General features: G+C 51.7%; 8 protein-coding genes across 8 annotated transcripts; 3 read left to right on the top strand and 5 right to left on the bottom strand.

Moving 5' to 3' along the window:
* Nucleotides 1-568: 568 nt before the first annotated feature.
* On the bottom strand, nt 569-2,346 carry BJY04DRAFT_137165 (uncharacterized protein). Its single transcript, XM_073708615.1, has 2 exons — nt 1,590-2,346; nt 569-1,517 (listed from the first exon to the last, which is right to left on the bottom strand). The coding sequence occupies exons 1-2, from the start codon at nt 2,274-2,276 to the stop codon at nt 825-827; spliced, it is 1,380 nt and encodes a 459-aa protein (XP_073575477.1). The 5' UTR covers nt 2,277-2,346; the 3' UTR covers nt 569-824.
* Nucleotides 2,347-3,842: 1,496 nt separating this feature from the next.
* faeB-2 (putative feruloyl esterase) lies at nt 3,843-5,468 on the bottom strand (the record flags this gene model as incomplete). Its single annotated transcript, XM_073719437.1, has 2 exons — nt 3,843-5,083; nt 5,132-5,468. The coding sequence occupies 2 exons, from the start codon at nt 5,466-5,468 to the stop codon at nt 3,843-3,845; spliced, it is 1,578 nt and encodes a 525-aa protein (XP_073575476.1).
* A 586-nt stretch (nt 5,469-6,054) lies between these two features.
* BJY04DRAFT_214449 (putative nuclear membrane fusion protein Kar5) lies at nt 6,055-8,405 on the bottom strand (the record flags this gene model as incomplete). The annotated part of the gene is made up of 6 exons (XM_073715213.1): nt 6,055-6,068; nt 6,701-7,037; nt 7,086-7,142; nt 7,191-7,412; nt 7,461-8,275; nt 8,321-8,405. The coding sequence occupies 6 exons, from the start codon at nt 8,403-8,405 to the stop codon at nt 6,055-6,057; spliced, it is 1,530 nt and encodes a 509-aa protein (XP_073575475.1).
* Nucleotides 8,406-8,850: 445 nt separating this feature from the next.
* On the top strand, nt 8,851-9,893 carry BJY04DRAFT_137122 (mitochondrial 54S ribosomal protein uL6m). Its single transcript, XM_073708613.1, has 3 exons — nt 8,851-9,189; nt 9,250-9,363; nt 9,437-9,893. Exons 1-3 carry the CDS (start codon nt 8,931-8,933, stop codon nt 9,808-9,810), a joined length of 747 nt encoding a protein of 248 aa, XP_073575474.1. The 5' UTR covers nt 8,851-8,930; the 3' UTR covers nt 9,811-9,893.
* BJY04DRAFT_137133 (3'(2'),5'-bisphosphate nucleotidase) lies at nt 9,519-11,337 on the bottom strand. Its single transcript, XM_073708614.1, has 3 exons — nt 9,967-11,337; nt 9,610-9,895; nt 9,519-9,526 (listed from the first exon to the last, which is right to left on the bottom strand). Exon 1 carries the CDS (start codon nt 11,231-11,233, stop codon nt 9,977-9,979), a length of 1,257 nt encoding a protein of 418 aa, XP_073575473.1. The 5' UTR covers nt 11,234-11,337; the 3' UTR covers nt 9,519-9,526; nt 9,610-9,895; nt 9,967-9,976.
* Nucleotides 11,338-11,488: 151 nt separating this feature from the next.
* On the top strand, nt 11,489-13,547 carry BJY04DRAFT_180191 (LSB5 family protein). Its single transcript, XM_073710019.1, has 3 exons — nt 11,489-11,840; nt 11,972-12,123; nt 12,173-13,547. The coding sequence occupies exons 1-3, from the start codon at nt 11,826-11,828 to the stop codon at nt 13,191-13,193; spliced, it is 1,188 nt and encodes a 395-aa protein (XP_073575472.1). The 5' UTR covers nt 11,489-11,825; the 3' UTR covers nt 13,194-13,547.
* BJY04DRAFT_180188 (ubiquitin-like protein HUB1) lies at nt 13,535-14,656 on the top strand (the record flags this gene model as incomplete). Its single annotated transcript, XM_073710018.1, has 1 exon — nt 13,535-14,656. A coding segment is annotated over exon 1 (677 nt), but the record flags the coding sequence as incomplete, so codon positions are not given.
* A 236-nt stretch (nt 14,657-14,892) lies between these two features.
* On the bottom strand, nt 14,893-16,713 carry BJY04DRAFT_205373 (uncharacterized protein; the record flags this gene model as incomplete). The annotated part of the gene is made up of 1 exon (XM_073713589.1): nt 14,893-16,713. The coding sequence occupies one exon, from the start codon at nt 16,711-16,713 to the stop codon at nt 14,893-14,895; it is 1,821 nt and encodes a 606-aa protein (XP_073575470.1).
* Between the last annotated feature and the right edge of the window lie 795 nt (nt 16,714-17,508).

Genomic DNA, 17,508 nt, shown 5'->3' with positions numbered 1-17,508 from the left:
ACACCGCAGGAAATAACAAGCTATCTGTCCACCTTTCCCAAGCGAGGTAAAGAGGTAACCGGTGGCTATAGTTCCCTTCTTGGCGCATCGTTATGGGGTATAAGGCTCATCCCTGCTCAAGATGTTCATCTGAATGTCGCTTGCTCAGATCTGACGGGGCATAAGAGGGTTGCCGTACAGATGGTGAATAGCGAGTTGAGAGGTGGTGGGGAACCTGTGGCTATTTTCGAGGACTGGGAGAAGAAACTAAGAGGTATTGACGAAGGGGGCCGTGGCTTGCCATAGTAACTATGGAGTACCAAGCGAATGCTCTTGAGTGGGTACGGGACCATACTAGATGCTACTGCGGACAAGAACTCGGGTTATGCGCTGTGATGCGAGGGTTTTGCGTGTGGTGATACCTATATGATGTGATCTATTACCCTCTATCGTATCAGGGTTGTGATTTGGATGACGGGCGGCCAGCGAGGGGGAAAGGAGATATATCAAGGCCTAATGCTAGAAACATGAAAATGAAGTGAGGTCAGCAAAGGTGACCCCGCCTCTGTATGATAATGTCTTTCTGCATTATACTAGTAAATAAGTATAGAGGTATAGCTAGTTAGCTAGTTAGCTATCAAACCGAACTAAATTGACCAAGGCCACCACCAGCACCATACCGCATCACATAATCCCCGAAAGCTATTTAAGAGGCAAAGGAAAGCATTCTGAGCATCATTCATGACCATCAACATCAACATGAATATAAGTAAGGGGTATCCAATCTGGATGTCATAACAAAAACAAAAACAGCAGCAACATGAAAGAAAGGAGGTATAAGTATATCACGCGTCCTCGACCTGGTCTGCCCATGTTGCTCCTGAGAGCGGCGAGAGGGAGGTCTTGTCATCTAGGCTGGGGAGTTTAATTTTATCCGTGACCGTGGTTGTGTCGAGGGTGACATCCTTCTTCTCTCCGCCAGGGAGGGAAGGGAACTCGGTCTCGTTGTTGATTGTAGGGGGCACCGCCTGAGCCTGAGCTTTAGACTGTGTATCAGAGGGCTTCTCACCGGAGGCGCGATGGCCGCCACGACCACGTCCACCACGTCCACCGCGACCTCTCCCGCGATGGCCACCATGGCCATGTGCTTGAGCATCACCCTCAAACACATCCTCCGCATCCCCACCGGCGCTTTGAAACTCGTCGCCGCCCTTCCTCGCAACCCCCAATACACCCCCGTGCATGCCTCTTCGGTACCCTCGTCCCCTGCCATTCCCCGTAACCAACTCCTCTGGCTTATCGGCATCCCACTCACGCCCGTTGAGGGCCTCGAGCTTTCTTATGCGATTCCGCTCCCGCTCGTTATCCATCACGCGGCGGTTTGCGCGCTCCTCGCGGCGCTTCTTCTCAGCGACTTTTTCACGCTCCATAAAGGAGGCTTGGTCTGCTTCGGCGCGGGCATGCGCGGCCGCTTTTTTGGCGGCGTTTTCACGCGCGGCCGCGATGCGTTGGGAGAGTTGGGCTTCTGTAAGTTTGGGCTGTGGAAGGGAGTGTTAGTGGACATAATCAATTTGTGAGGGACTCGATGAGGTTGGGAGGGGAATGAATACCTTCTTCACACCACCCGTCGCACTCCTATCTCCGCGAACGGCTGGCACGCGCGGGGTGTCGGGGGAGGCGGAGGGGTCTTCCTGGCCTTGAGATGGTTCTTCAGGGGTTTCCCCAGCGGCAGGTGTTTCGGCGCTCTTCTCCTCCTCGTTCGAAGCCTGAGACTCAGTCTTGTTTTGTGTTGGTGATTCCGGCTCCGTTGGTGCAATTGCGTCCTCGGTCTTAGGCTCCGCGCGCCTCTGCCCCGCGTTCGCACTCGAGTTCGAGTTCTGACTCAGATTATTGTTCTGCCCGCCTCTCCCACCGCGACCACCTCTTCCACGCCCTCGCCCGCGTCTCTCTCCACCCCGCGCTCTCGGCGCAGACGGTGCGTCGACAGGAGCAGCAGAAGCAGAAGCTGGCGCAGGGGGCGAAGCCCATAACGAGTCCTGCAACCCGGGCGTAGACGTCCGTGCTTTCTCCTCCTCCTTCACATTCTGAGTCCGAGTCTGCGGTTGCGATTGCGGTTGCGGTTCGTTCTGGATTGGTGCTGATTGGGGCTCGGGTTGCGTGTGGGTGTGCGATTGTGGCGGCGGTGGTGGGACTTCAATAACGACTTCCTCCGGTGCGACGGGGATGATCTCATCGTCGAAGAGGTCGTCTGCGCCGCGGGTTTGGGCGAATTCGTCGAGTCCCGGGATGTCGCTCATGATGTAATGCTTATATATATTATATATTCGGGTCTGTTTGGAGGAGTGGGGAGGTGCTGTAACGATTGTGGTGGGTTGTTGTTGAGGAGAATTGCTCCGGCTGCGGGCAACAGCTTGGGCCTCCGCCTGTTCCTTGCTGCGGGTGGGCGTGCAACGACGGCTGGCCAATAGGAGGAGTTAGCGGGGGGTATAGGTTGGCAATGATAGAGGGACACTTCATCTTAGTTAGTAGGATCAGGGTATAATATTGATAGGTGGGTGTTGATGGTATGTTGTTTCTTCTGCTCAAAGAAATGAAACGCACAGACTGGAAGACATCAGTACCTTAGGTATACGCGGTTTCATATCAAATCGGGTTGGCCTGCAGCTGTCCATACCATAAACTACAGTATGTACGACCTTCCAATGGCAATCGCACATAGTACCTATGTTTCTGTCTATGTGCAATCCCGTGGTATGCATGCGACGAATTAAAAAAGAGATTTCAGAGATACTCTCTAGATATCCCGAACTTAACTTGTCGGTTGACTGGCTACGATCTGTATATTAGGGCTCGGGGGCTACCGCTGCTATCTAGGCTGTACTCAACTTGTTCTAGCTATGAACTCATTGTTGAATTCTAAGGAGCAAGTCAACGCCTGCCGAGGATGACTCTGAACACGGTGAGCGCATCCCCAGGCTCCCGAGACCTGCATAAGCTACTGTCTAATACTACCTGGATTATGCAGAGCCAACTTGTCTTTCAATCTCCCGCTATTCTCCCAGGTCCTGTGTGTTATGATTTCGAAGCCACACTTATCGCAGACTGATCGAACTGCTGATCCTCAACTTTCTGCTCAGAAGAATACCCCCCTCCGTGCCCTCCAAAACCATCCTTACCGAGCGAGCACAACAAACAGCCCTGCAGCTATGACCGACCTCTCTATCATCCGCGAACAGATCCTCCAAGACAACACCGCGAAGCGGCTTGTCATGAGATTGAAGACACAACACCTGAAATCTTACGAGTGTCCCGACTTCGCAAAGAGCACGCTTAGCAATGTTTTCCCCGGCTGGGAGAACGATCCCCGAATTCTCTTTCTTTCCATCGATGTCTTCAGCGATCGCACCTACTTAGCTTGTGATATAAATCATCATGATTATGATTTCCGCACAGCTCATGAAGACAAGAGACCCCTCCCTGTCTATGCGCTTGTTTAGGCTCGTAAGGCGCGGGGCTGGATTCTGGTTCGAAGGGCTACGGATGATGATCTTATCTGTGAAAGACTGGCAAAGCGCTATGAAGACCACGGTTATCATGCTGAGTTGCCTATGGTGGAAGACCACACCTCGGTGGTTGTATATGCTAACCCCAGGTCATTAAGGGTGCTGGGGTCTGCGGAGGGATCTGGTTTGAATCGCAATGAAGGGTCAGGAATAGAGGACTAGAGATTAAACGCCATCCGCAGGAGAGATACCAATAGAAGAAAGGAGAGAGTATGCATATATCTCTTGCCTGCTTGATCAAGGTATTCATGCTATATACAACTATGCATGCTCTATATACAATACCCCTTCGAGAATCCTTCAGACACACTCCCAAGCATTCTCATCGGTGTAGGCACCGGGCCCCTTGTAAACATTCCTGCGAGGGTACCTGCAGTGCTTCCGGCGATATTCCACCTCAGACCCAACACCGTCTGTATACTTAGCCCCCCTCACCGTCTCCGGGGCAATCCCCTCTTCAACCCACCTAACCATCGCCAAAAGCACATTATCCTCGGGATCAGTACCGGCCTCTGTCTCAGCCCTGCTGCCGATAGCGTACGCACCATCACCATCAGCGCAATGTGCCATCCCACTGATCTGGAAGAAGCGGTAGAAATCATCGAGCTCGGTTGAGTTCAAACCCATAGCTTTCTGCACGCGGTGGTAGTAAAGCTTCGAGTTATCAGAGCTGATTAGCTGATCTTGAAGGCCGTGGTAGGAAAGGATCTTGGCGCCTGCGCGGCGGATGGGCGTGAGGTCTGCGTCCCAGGTTTGGATATTGTAGGGGTTTTGCCTGAGAGCTCTCTCGGCGTCTTTGACGGTCCACTGGGTAGCGTTCCAGTTGGGGTCGCTGTACACGACGTATTTGTACCAGTCGGCGCTGTATTTGAAGGGCACGCCGTTGTACATCGCTGGGGCGGCGAGGATCTCAGAGCCAGGCTGCATGCGTGGGTAGAGGAGGGTTCCGTTGGAGCTGAGGAATGGGGAGAAGACTTGGTGGACAGTGTTGACTTGGGCTTCAGTGAGGCAAGTACCGACAGCGGACTCGGAATTGCAGAGGATGGTTGAGACATCTGGGTGGCAAAGGTCGGTATCTTCGATGACACCGTCCTCTGCTCCGTCTAAGCTGTCGCACTGCCGCAGGATCTCTTCGTGGACCAAGGCCCACTCATCGGTTGTGAGGAATGTGTCTGACCCGACTGGCCCAGTGATAGGGTAGAAGTGACCGCTCCATGAAAGGAGGTTCACAAAGTTGAATGCTGGTGCGCCTGCAAGGATACCATCCAGTTCGTTAGGATATTGTTGCGCGAGCTTAAAGCCTTGTCGCCCTCCAGTTGAGCAACCCATGTAGTAAGACTTATTGTAGCCCTCTTCGTAGAAGAGCTTCGTGAGCTTCTTCCCGACGACAATACCAGTGTGCACAGATCGGTGGGCAAAGTCTTCAATCACATCGGGGGCGTTGTAGAACGGTTCTCCTGATGTTCCGTTATGGCCGTTATTCGCACCGACGGTTGCGAAGCCGAGACCTGTGCCGTATGCGATGTCATAGTACTGGATGCCTGCATGGGTAAGTATTCGCCGAAGTCATCATGCAAGGGACAACTGACAACCAGAAAGTCCTCCATTCCCAGTACTCAAGAACCGCCCATTATAGTCTCGTGGAAACCAAGCCTCGAGTGTAATTTCACTTGCATTCGACGTTGCAACAGCCAGCGCAACCCGGCAAGTATCAGATGAGACCAACTGATAGTCTCCATTGCATGATATAGGTTTATCCACCAGTGTCAGGTTCGTACCTCCCGGAACATAGTCGACAAAATTGACCCTCACATGAGGAAGATCGATCTCATCGGCAAATCGTTCACATCGTGTTTGGAATGGGTCCTGCGCAAGGATTGTCTGGCCCAGGCCCAAGGCGGATAGAAGGAGGCGAGAATGGACCATCCTGTAAAGTTATAGGTATTCGTGTAGAGGTCTGTGATCTCAGAAATGACCAAATTCCTGTCAAGCGGATTTTTGGCGGACCTTATACCCATAATCAAGTCCTGTGGGTCCGCACGGCCGACCATATCCAGGAAAAAAGCATCATCCAATTCCAACCTAACGAAGCCCACATTCTTGGGGATATCCGACACCAACACCCCCAAAGCGGGATTTCTCCGAAGTTGTACCGCCAGCACGAGTCAACGTCCGCAGCAGCGGTGGATCATAGCGTCGGAAACACTGACGCCAGAGTGGGAGCTCCAAAAACAATGCCCAGCCGAGATGGAGACAGCACGGAAAACCCGGTCCAAATATTCAGAGGGATCGGCGGCTTACGACTCGTTACTGAAACGGAGTTAACGGAGAGCGACTGGTTTGTATGGGGATTCGGGAACACTTGCATGATACTCCGCATAAGTACTCCGCATTAATGGTGAGGCGCGGGGAGGAGTTTCCTGCAGCTGCCGGGGTGGAATCTGGAGTCGGCAGTTGGTGTTGGAGAGAAGCTTTAAGGCCGGATAAGCTTGTTCTGGAGAAGGATCACCAACTAAGCTAGAATTGCTGTTAGTGAAGGTTAGCTTACAACTGTTCGCGCAATTCTTGAGCATATGCCTTACGGAAACCAAATCTGTGGTCACTGGCTGGTGGGGAGGGGAGAATGTGGGCGAGATTGTGGGAGAGCTTAGAAAAGACGCCGAGGCCCCAGCTCAAGGTACTAGATATCGCTGCCGATTTTCAGTCCCGTTCAACGCCACTAACGCATTGACAGCGCTGATCATAAAAGAGTAGACCCGGAAGGCGATGGTAAGCAATATGCATTGCATTAAGTTTTGAGAACACTAAGTAATGATTTGAAGAAAGACTTGCGCCACAAATACGTAAGTGCTTGAAAGCCTGAGCATCCGAGGTCGCTTGCAGTTTGCATAGAATAGCTAATGTTTATACGAAAATCAGATAGAAGAAAATCAAAGGAAATCATTGCAGCATAGGCAAGATGGAAAACAAATCCGGGGGTATCAGCCGCATCACAATATACTATGTAGATAGCAAAGTCCGGACTTTCGGAAGAATATCAGAAATATCAAAACTATATCATTAAGGCATGATCATGATCGTCGCTTCATAGTTACCATACTGGAATAACGTTAGCCTATTTCTCAAGCCAGAGGGGGAGATTGGGAAATCACTCGTACAAAGGCGCTTGAGAAAGACTGCTATGGATTTCAAGATCGAGAATGCGACCTTCAAGCCCAAGAGGAGTGCCACCCATGACCATTCTATGTTAAAGAGCCACCCGAGGATCGGTACATCGAATAATCCTCTCAACCACTCATCGATCATACTTTGGAGGTTGGATGCCCTTGAAGCTATCTGGTCGAGCAATTCTTTTGAGATCCGCATGTTTTCATATAAGTTCTCTTGCAGCTGAAATTGGGCTACGGTGGTTTCGTATTGCCGCTGTTGGATCTCGTGGAGGTTGTCGGTTCGCAGTTGAATTTCGTCAAGGGAAGAGTTGATGTTAAGAAGACGCTTGAGAGGGTTAGCACTGTTCCGCTTACGGCAGGAGGGGAGACGAACCTGGGAGACGATTTCTTGTTGTTGTAGAACAAGCGCTATCCTTGAGTAGAACCATTCCTGCTAGATTTAGTGAGGATATAAGTTGATGGGCAAAGGTGCACAAACTAGAGACTCATCAACCGCTTTTATACCTTGACCGAGCTTCGCTACATCGTTTTGAGCAATAGACTGTAGTTGAGACTGAAGGCCTATTGCAAGCTCATTATGTGTAGCTGTATTCTGCTGCTGGGTCGAGGCTAGTTCCTTGCCTCTTGAAAGATTCTCTTCGTGAATAGACTGCAATTCTTGTCGTAGGTGGCCGGCCTCACTGGACGAGTCCTGGAGATCCTGCTATGGATTAGTGCACGCAATCAAGAACAGTTCAAGGTTTGCGACCTTTTCGATCTTCATCACAACATTGCGAACATCCCCAAGGTCCAACAATATAGCCTCAAAGGCTGTCCGTTGCTTGGAGAGGAGTTCCTGGGACGCCCCGTCGAATTTATGTACCAAAGACGACATTGACTCCTCCGTATCCCGTAGCGTCTGCTGCCTCAGCAGCTCGGTTGAATGCACGAAATCCCTATGGCTAGCGGATTCTTCATCTGCCATCCGTTGCGCGGCCTGAAGGCCGTCGTTCATGTGGACAGTACTCTTGCGTAAAGTATTATATAGCTCCAAGATTTCTCGCTTCTCCTTCTCTATTCTTGCTGCTTGACAAATGACCTCGGCGTTCTGTTTGTTGTTGCTGTAAGATGTCCACCATTGAGGTCTTGACTCTAGTGCCCTGAGGCAGGGCTCCAAGACCTCTGTTGATACGAAGTAGTCGTCATCTGCTGCTGGGACTCGCTTAGAAAAGAAGCCAAACGTTCTCTTCTGCTGGCCCGGTGGAGCATTGATCGAGAGGCACGCTTGAGGCATAGAAGCGCCTGCCCCGCTGAGCTCACATAGTGCCAGCCTCGCGGCGTACACAGATTGGGCATTCTCCAGCTCAAAGTTTGTATCCGTTTTCATCGATGTGTCTGGCTTTTGTCCAATTGATTCGCACGGGGTGATGAGCCTCGAGGCCGCAATTTGATTGCATGACGGGGGAGACAACTTGATCGATCCGATGATCTCGGCTGCTAGAGCAAAGGACTCGTCTCTGTTCTGGGCTGAGCCTTTGAGGGCTGAAATCAAGCCACCGACCTCATTTTCATAGTGAGGAATGCCTAGACATCATCAGTAATGTCTCGACGTTAAGATTCGGGCCTCACCATTCACTGCCGTGGCTGCGAGGATCGAAATGGAGAAGATAAAAACGAGAGTATGTAAGAAGGCTAGGTGAATGCGAAGCCTCATTCTGGTGGCTGAGCGGAGCTATTGGACGTAATGAATCAATAGGGGAGTAGGCGTTGAGTGAATGAAGAACGGGAAACGAACTTATAAGAACAGATAAGACAATAATACAAGTAATGAAAATGGCTGGGAAGATTGGGGGAAAGACAAATTCTGAGTTAAAAATGGCAATGATGGAAGTGAGGTTCGAGTTGGGGAGATGAAATATCACAGGCCAGCTCCCAAAGGCCGGAATCACATATATCGTCGGACATGATCTGGACGAATATACGGCGTGATGGAACTCGTACAATTGCCACATAAGTCGCAGGCATGCTCCCTCGAAAATAATAACAACACAATCTCTCATCTCCAAGATACGCTGATAATGAAGTTATTATCATCAAGCCTGATCTATACAAAACAAAGTCACGTGCCATCTGTAAATCTACACTAACCGCGTTTGGCTCTTTTGGCTACTCAAAATCCGTCCGCGTCGGAGGTCAAAAGTGCTTCTCCAACACCAAAAAAAGACACAGCACCACCACGATGACGAGTTTCCTACCGCAGAGCTGCTTCCGGCAGCTAGCCCGTGGCTCTCTAACGAAGCGATTACCAATTCCCCCCCTCCGCGCCCAACAGACACAACTCTTCTCGACAACACCCCGGGCACAATCTCGAGTCGGCGGCGCCGCGATCTCAGTGCCCCCAGAAGTCTCCCTGAAGTTCATTGATTTACCTCAGACTGAGGCCCGTGGACAAGCTAAAGATCAACCAAAGGTTGCGATCGAAATCGCTGGACCATTGGGTGGGTTTGTCTCCATTTTTTGGTGAGAGCCGAAGGACTAACTTGGCTGTAATATGGCAGGTCAATTAACCCTCACCATCCCTTCCTTCGTCAACGTTGCACATGATGCGGAAACGCAAAAAGCTACATTATCCGTTGTGGACTCGACAATTGCGCACCAGCGTGCAATGTGGGGTGCGTTCTCTCCTTCCGTCCAACGCTCAAAATGAAACGTATAATTTTTAACCTATGCGGTCATGCTATACAGGAACCATGCGTGCCCACCTACAAAACTCCATCCTCGGAGTTTCGGAAGGTCACATTTGCATTCTGAGTCTAGTCGGTGTCGGTTACAGAGCTACCATCGAGTCAACGGCGACCACCGCCGAGCCCGAATTCCCTGGTCAGCAATTCGTTTCCCTCAAGGTCGGATACTCGCACCCGATTGAGCTGCCGATTCCCAAGGGCGTGACAGCAAGCACACCCCAGCCTACACGTATCATGTTGTCAGGATCTGAGAAGCAGGTGGTTACGCAGTTTGCGGCGGAGATTCGCGAGTGGCGCAAGCCGGAACCTTACAAGGGTAAGGGTATTTTCGTTAACGGAGAGACGATCAAGTTGAAGGCGAAGAAGATTCGGTAGACTGTATATTATGTCCTGGGGAGTGTCGGTTACGGTTTCTGTGTATTTATATCCAAGCACCCTTCTTTGTGTTGGCGAATGGTAGCTATTTCCATGTACTTTTAGACGGTTCACTATTTGCATCTACCAAAGTATATCAGATCATCATTATCTTACATGTGTGCATTCAGAGCTTCAGGACCTTCTTGACCGCGCTGATCACTTCGTTTTGCACGGCCTTGGGAGCGGCGACAACTCCCTTGTTGGCAGCCAAGGTCCGGCCCTTGCTGAAATCGAGTGTTTGACCGTAGATGTCGGTCACTTGGCCACCAGCCTCGCGGACAATGAGGTCACCAGCAGCGTGATCCCAGATCTTCTCCTGGTAATCCTTCTTTACGGGTAGGCGCAAGTAGATATCACCTGCTCCGCGAGCGATTGAGCAGTACTTTGCTTGCGAATCCAGTCGCACACTAGGCGCAGTGATGCCCAAGAGCTGGGCGACGGCAGCATTGTCGCCCTGAGAAGAGTGGCCAGCCTCAACTCCTTCACAGAAAACAGCATGAGAGATATCGGGAACGGGACGCATAGAGATCGACTTGCTTTCAGCAAGAGCACCGGTCGTCAATGGGCGGCTGATTGAGCCCTGACCCTTGATGGCCGAGAATAGCACTCCGTTGCCCGCACCGCTGTTCTGGTCGACACCAATTGAGGATGAGATCTCAGCGGCATCGTCAACCGGGAGGTTAGGGCAGCCAATGGCGCCAACCTTGACATCACCATCCTCAAGCAAGCCAAGGCAGACAGCGTACTGACCACCGCGAAGGAAGCCCTTGGTGCCGTCAATAGGATCCAAAGCCCAGATGCGACCCTTGGCGCCACCGGTGCTGTTCCCCTGGTCGATGGTGTCTAGCATAGCGTCCTCACTAGGTAGAGTGCCGCCGAGAAGCTCGTTGCTCTCCGCATCGTCCAACTTGGTATCCTGAACCAGTCTCCAGATCTCGGTGCTCAAGGTGTTGTCCGCACGGAGCGTGGCAGCCTCTTCTTCGGCGACAATCTCATCATTTGGGAAGTTCTTGCGGATTGCTTGGATGATCAGAGCCTGAGCTCCGAAGTCACCAATCGTAACAGGCGACTTGTCATCCTTCGAAACAGTGCCTTTGGCCTTCTCATTGAACACTTTCTGGGTGAGGATAGTCGCGCGCTGGACGGCCAGCTCGGCGATGTAGCGTTCGCGTTCGTAGGACATGTTTGCGAGGTGGGAATATGTGTGCGAGAAGGTGGGTTGCTGGGAGAGGGAAAAATTATTATTGAAGCGATACCGGGCTTTTATGATAACGCTGGCTCCCAACAGAATAGTGGAGCAGAGGACGAAGCGGGAGAAGAACGAGAGTCCGGACTGGCGAGTGGAGGAAGGATCTGCCTTATTTGAAGGCCAAAGACCCATTGAAGCCCACGCGGGGGTACGTAAGAAGTTGACGCGAAGATGGATCCTGTTGCAGAAGCAATTGCCCCTGCTAATCGACCCCTGTAATAGCTGCTGATGGCTCTTTATCTCAGGATCGTGCGAGGGCCAGGTATCGCAATGCGTAGTATATCCCCCGCACTAAACCTCATTGGGCAGGGATCGAGGGGCACTGCATTGGTCACGAGCCATGACGTGGGAGGCATGCCTCCGAGACCTTTTGTTACTCTCACCTAAGCCTTACTCCGCATAAACAATCGGGTGCCTTTTTGTTCTCGTCCTCCGGTAACTTGCCTTGCGACACCTCTGCCAGAAACAGGACGCCGCCGTTGCTGGTCGCGATATACACCAGATCCGCAGAGTGGAACTCCAGTCCGGCTACCTGTCGTGATACTAAGGGGTTCTCAACAGTCCGGGGCAAGGCACCCACAATTAACAGCGCAAATAACGAACGATCGCACCATTCTATACCGCAGTACTTGCGATCACTGTTCCAGTTTGACCAGAACTTAATCAGATTTCCAGCGCCCGAGCATTGTCTGGGCCGACATCGGAAGCACCTATAGCCAGCATCATGTTCCACTCAACGGTAAGCTCGTACGCCCTGCAACATATACATTGCGCGTCATGCGCCGAGATTGCATATTGGACCGCAGTATCTTCTCAAAATCTCGATTTCGTCTTGTGTCTAGTTCCTGCGCTGACCTACGAGTTCACTAGAAACCATATTCGGCCGTCACGGTACAAATCGAGGTCCTTACTGGCGAACAGTATGAGGTTGAGGATTGGAGTGGGATTGTCGACCTCATTGAGGCCATTCGGATACAAGCTAGCGGCCCGACAGAAGCCGCTCGCGCTCTGCGCAAGAAGCTGTCAGTTCCCCCGCACGGTCTATACCCTCCATCTCCTAAAGCTGTCCAGGAAATACGGAAACCTTCACCGTCAGTTACGTGCGCTCACAATCCTCGATTTCCTAATTCAAAATGCTGGCGATCGCTTCCACCGAGAGTTCGCGGACGAGCCGTTACTAGAACGTCTACGAATCGCGGCTACCGACTCTGTCTCCGACCCCTTGGTTAAAGAGAAGTGCAAGCAGCTATTCGGACAATGGGCGGTTTCGTACAAGAATACCCCTGGCATGGAACGCATCAGTGGCCTATACAAGCAACTGCCGAAAAGGAAACAGCCCGCAAACCAGGCAAAGGCCAAGGTTCTTCGAGACAGTGGCCAGGCTGCCGAGCCTCAGCTAGGCCATTCGGTATCAGTGTCTGCCGGTGACGGCCCCGCAACAGTACTCAGCAGCCCTAAACACAAGCACTCATCGAGCAAATCCTTGAAGAAGGATAAGAAAGAGAAGAAGCTTCTCAACAAGTCCTTCAACTTTGAGAAGGAGAAGCCAGAGATGCTCCAAACTCTAGCCTCTTCCTCAGTTGCTAGCACGAATCTTCATAACGCCCTACAACGTGTCAATCGAGAAACGCACCGAGTCAGTGAAGATGCAGAGGTCCTCAACAGATTCGAGACCTGTAAGCAATTACGTCGACAAATCCTCCGGTACATCCAATTTGTGGAGAGCGAGGAATATCTGGGCAGCTTGATCCACGCCAACGAAGAACTAGTTGAATCGCTCATGGAATTCGAGGTCTTGGACAAGAGTGTGGACTACGACAGCGATAGTGACCAGGACGTTCTTGAAAGCGGCTGGACTCCTGATCGCGGCGAACTCAATGACTCCTTTTCCGGGCTGTCTGTCAACCCTCCCAAGCCACCGCGCCCCGCTCGAAACTTGAGCATCTCAGTACCTTCGTCATCTAAGCAACGGCCGGATGAGAGTGAGAGCGAGTCTGACTTCGAGCCCGACGACGATGATGAGGACAATCCTTTCGGAGACCGGAATGCAATCCTAACGCCTGCGGTGGACAACTTCGGTCGAACTATGTAAGAGATCCCTTTTGCTCTTTCAAATTCATACTAACCCCCTGTAGGAAAGAAGTCTAGCGGCTCATACCTAATCCTAAAGCCTTTATTTTGTGCTGCGACATTCTTGTTCTCTTGCAGACTAGCATTGTTCAGACCTGAAAGAGCTTGGGGGGACTGTTTCATGGATACATATTACTGGCTGACAAGGCGCAATTTCCTACCTATCAAGGCATCGACGAGAGACGGCAGTTATACAACGAACCAAGCGACCTATATCCCTTCCAATACCAGTCAGATCTCTTATCCTTCTTCTATATAAGGCATTTCACCTCAACTCTGGCGAAATCTCCCAAACAAAGTTCTAAAATATGTTCTCTCAACTCCGATGTATACCTAGTAGCAGCCTAACCTCATCCGGGAAGTAGCTAAAAATTAGTCATCCCCGCATCGTCACCCAAGAAATCCTTCAAACGGACAGCTCACTCCAACAACACATCAACACCACACATCCACATCCTCATCGCCATGAACTCGATATAACCTGACTCCGACCTCATTACGCATCATCGCACCTCGCCACCGCACATACAAGTACACAAAATCAGCTTAAATGGCGGACAGCTCCCGCGAAGAGCGCCCGCCGCGCGATGAGCGCCGCCGATCACGCTCTCGCTCACGATCACCTCCTCGCCGCCCAAAAGCCCACAGCGGCTTCCGGTGGAAAGACAAGCGCTCGAATCGCGACGATGAGGGCGATGCACGGTTAGACCGCGGGTATAGGAATCGGTCGCCGCGACGGCCGTATGATCGAGACCGAGACCGAGACCATGATCGCAGTAACAGAGATCGTGACCGTGATCGGGACAGGGAAAGAGATAGAGAGAGGGACAGGGACAGGGATCGATACCGAGGAGATAGCTACCGCGACCGAGACCGAGACCGCGAGCGCGACAGACCGCGCGACACCGACCGCCCTCGCGACAAACCCAATCCAGACAAGCCGAAGAAAGACAAAAAGGACAAGAAACCCAGACCACCGCCGCAACCAATTGAAGATCTAATTATCGTACATGTGAATGACCGGCTGGGCACGAAAGCCGCGATCCCGTGTCTGCCCTCTGACACGGTGGGCAACTTTAAGGCGCTTGTTGCGGCGCATATTGGGCGCGAGCCGCATGAGATCTTGCTGAAGAGGCAGGGGGAACGGCCGTTCAAGGATTTTATCTCTCTGGCGGATTATAGTATTGGGAATGGGGTGCAGTTGGATTTGGAGGTTGGGACTGGTGATTAGAGTTGTGGTCTATTCTAAGGACGTGAGGGTTGGGGTGGGACTTTTGAGAGAGGCCGATTTAGCTTGCGCCATGGAGAGCAAAGGTCTAGCTTCGTCTCGGTTCGGGCGTTTTCCTTATGGCTTGGTTGCCTAAGTTTATCTATGCCGATGACATGGAAACATACGAATAATATGTGTCTAGGAAGCGAATACAAAGCTGTGCCCATGTCCAATTGATAATGCCCCATGTACATACCCAACACCAGAAATACATCCAAACTCCACATGTGCAGTAGGAGTTCTAACTTCTAACTAAACGAAAATGAAAGCAATATCCCATAGCATATCAGATCATGTCAACGCCGATAAGAATGGGTATTATAAACCAAGCCAATCATCTCAGGTCATATCCAAAAGAAAAGTTCCTCAGTGAAACACCATCAGAAACACTCTACAGCACCTTCGTCTTCATCCACTCACTCGTCCCAACCCCAAGGTTAAGCCCATTCCGAGCCCACCACCGTCGAACCCGCGCCTCAGCCCCAGAGACCGGGTCTGCATCCTCGAGCGCCTCCTCAATATCACACGTCTTGAACTCAACGCGCAGACCGCTCCGCCGCCACCACTCGAGCACATTATCGTGGCCATTCTTAGTCGGTCCAACAAGCACCTGGCAGTCGAATATCATCTTTGCGCCCTTGAGCTTGTACCAGAAGTCTAGAACGTGGACGTGTCCGTGTGTGCTTGCGATCCGGGCGACGGATTCAGCATGTGTATAAGGGATGCCCGAGGCGTCCCACCAGGCGAGCGAAGCTGTACGGCCAGATTGCGCGGCTAGGAGGACAGACTTGCCGACTTTGAGGGAGAGTGGCTGGGTGCGGGGTGCGAGTGCTGCGGCCCTTTTCCACCAGTCAAGCACATCGACGCGGCCTTCGGCGCTGGCGGCTTCGAGTGCCCGCTCGGTGTATCGGAGTTCGAGGCCTGAGGTGCGCCACCATTCTAGGACGTTGATGAAGCCGGCGCGGGAAGCGCCGTCCATTGCGTCGGCGATGTAATCTTTGTTTGGGAGGGCGGGGGCGTCACGCCACCATGTTAGGATTTTGGGGTTGCCGTAGATGGCGGAGGCGCGGTAGGGGATATTTGTGAGGCGGGAGGTTGTCCAGAGAAGGTCGAGGTGGTTTTCTGTGAGGTAGGAGAGGATGTCGGTTCGGGAGAATTTGAAAATGAGGTGGCAGGCTAGGTCGGATAGGGGTTTCCAGCGTGGTAAACTGTCGATACGTTTCTTGATGGCTGCGAATGAGCCGCGGAGGATGGTGTATTCCAACGAAGCGGGTGCTGACATTTTGAGAAGATGGCTCTGCCATTCTTTGGGAACGGTGAGTCTTGTTGGGATGCCGACGGCTTTGGCGATTTCCCAATCTTGGAGGTGGTCTTCAAAGACATTGAACCATAATTCAAGAGGTAAAAATGGCATTCCATTCTTCTCGGCTACAGTAGGTCTGCAAACTGCCTCTGTAGTTGATGCTGCATTGGCAGACAACTGCTTTTCTAAAGCAACAGCAACTTTCGGTTCCGTTTCACTAGGCCGAGAGGGATTTGTTGTGTCAGGTGATAAAGAAATCATAAGAGATTGCTCAATCATTTCGTGTAGTTCTTTTAATCCATTCCAAGGTAGCGGGATCAATTCTTCAGGTGCATTGTATTTCCATAAAACAGGAGAGACCATGTTGATCCAAGGCCAATACCGACGAACTTCTTCCAGTTGCCTCTCGGTCAACGGATGTTGCCACTCTGAGACCGTCATCCCCGGAATCAAAAGAACTGGCTTTGTAGAGATCCAGCCTCGTAATAATGCGAGTGTTAGAGTGTTGGTGAGACCTGAAAGCATTGAACCCAGCGTTCCTGCATCCACCGGGGCGACAAGCAACAGGTCTGCCCATTCACAAAGCTCTGCAGCCTTTGCTTTCAGCCATCTCCGAGCGCCGATTTCTTTCTCAAAGGTTTTGCTATCCACCGTGTCCATATAATGAGGTACCTTGTTCGAACTGGAAAGAAGGGCAGAAGGTTCGTCGGTAATGAATCGGAGCTCGACATCGGGGTGGTTTAGTAATGAAGGGAGGACATTGTCGACAGACTCGCTATCTGTTGAAATTAGGAGTCGTTTGCGGCGGCGTAATGAAGTACCCTCGATCTTTTCCGACTCATGAGGAGATATCTTTGCATCGCTTGGGATCTCAATTGTCCTTTCCCCGGGCTCATCATCGATGTCCATTTCGCTTATATGAACGCCTTTTGACCCAGCGTCGCTGCCCGTTGAGATCGCCGTGTTATGCAGTCGGAATCCTACAGCCATTGACGAACAAATGCGAGAGGCGAGAATAGTATCGAATTCAGGTTAAAGGTCTTCGCGTGGCGTGGTGCTGATGTATAACCAATAGATCATGCAACAGAAACCGAGTAGATTGAAAACGCAGCCAGTGCGATGCAAGTATTTAAGTAGATGAGAAACAGAGGGAGAAAGAGGGAGTATCGGTCGACTCAATCAATATGGATACGACGCACAAGCGCGGTCCAGATTGTAGCCCAAGCAGGTCACCAGCAAACCACAGCAGACCATGCAATCCATCCAAGGATCCGTGGCGCAGATCGACAGCGTATGATTGTGCGTTCGCTGCAGCTCGTGTCAAGGTATCTGGTGGCCCGACCCGGCGAGTAGAGAGGAGAAGCGGTGTGATGAGGTGTATCAGTGGATTATCGCCAGTTCGTCCAGCCCAAGCTTGTCGTTTTGTTCTCGATCCACCGTTTGGCGTGCCCGATTAGCGTTCGGTTCGACGGCCCCCACGCTGTTGAGGTTTTCGGCCAGAAATGGGAGCAAGGGGTTGTGGCGGGAAGATAGAAAATCGCGAGTATTTCTGCAGTGAAGAAGTGAAGAACCTGAACAGCCATGAAGATCTGTCGAGGCGCTGAGGTCACGGTTACCGGCGGCGAGATCATTCGATGTAATTGCTGCTTGCCTGAGGTGTCCAGCCAGACAATCCCGTGTCTCTGATTGGGATTTCGGGAGCGG

The sequence above is a fragment of the Aspergillus karnatakaensis genome, assembly GCF_047715665.1.
Source record: "Aspergillus karnatakaensis strain CBS 102800 unplaced genomic scaffold BJY04scaffold_6, whole genome shotgun sequence".
NCBI classification, from domain to species: Eukaryota; Fungi; Ascomycota; class Eurotiomycetes; order Eurotiales; family Aspergillaceae; genus Aspergillus; species Aspergillus karnatakaensis.
Note: the sequence above shows the minus strand (reverse complement) of the source record. Positions and strands in the feature narration are given on the sequence as shown.

What these genes read in the sequence shown, in the direction of transcription:
- BJY04DRAFT_137165 (XM_073708615.1), bottom strand. Translation starts at nt 2,276, where the DNA reads ATGAGCGACATCCCGGGACTCGACGAATTCGCCCAAACCCGCGGCGCA. An exon ending in CGACGGGTGGTGTGAAGAAG is followed by an intron (nt 1,518 to 1,589) that starts GTATTCATTCCC and finishes TCCCTTCCACAG; the next exon opens with CCCAAACTTACAGAAGCCCA.
- BJY04DRAFT_137122 (XM_073708613.1), top strand. Translation starts at nt 8,931, where the DNA reads ATGACGAGTTTCCTACCGCAGAGCTGCTTCCGGCAGCTAGCCCGTGGC. An exon ending in CGAAATCGCTGGACCATTGG is followed by an intron (nt 9,190 to 9,249) that starts GTGGGTTTGTCT and finishes GTAATATGGCAG; the next exon opens with GTCAATTAACCCTCACCATC. An exon ending in GCACCAGCGTGCAATGTGGG is followed by an intron (nt 9,364 to 9,436) that starts GTGCGTTCTCTC and finishes CATGCTATACAG; the next exon opens with GAACCATGCGTGCCCACCTA.
- BJY04DRAFT_137133 (XM_073708614.1), bottom strand. Translation starts at nt 11,233, where the DNA reads ATGGGTCTTTGGCCTTCAAATAAGGCAGATCCTTCCTCCACTCGCCAG.
- BJY04DRAFT_180191 (XM_073710019.1), top strand. An exon ending in CGCGCTCTGCGCAAGAAGCT is followed by an intron (nt 12,124 to 12,172) that starts GTCAGTTCCCCC and finishes AAAGCTGTCCAG; the next exon opens with GAAATACGGAAACCTTCACC.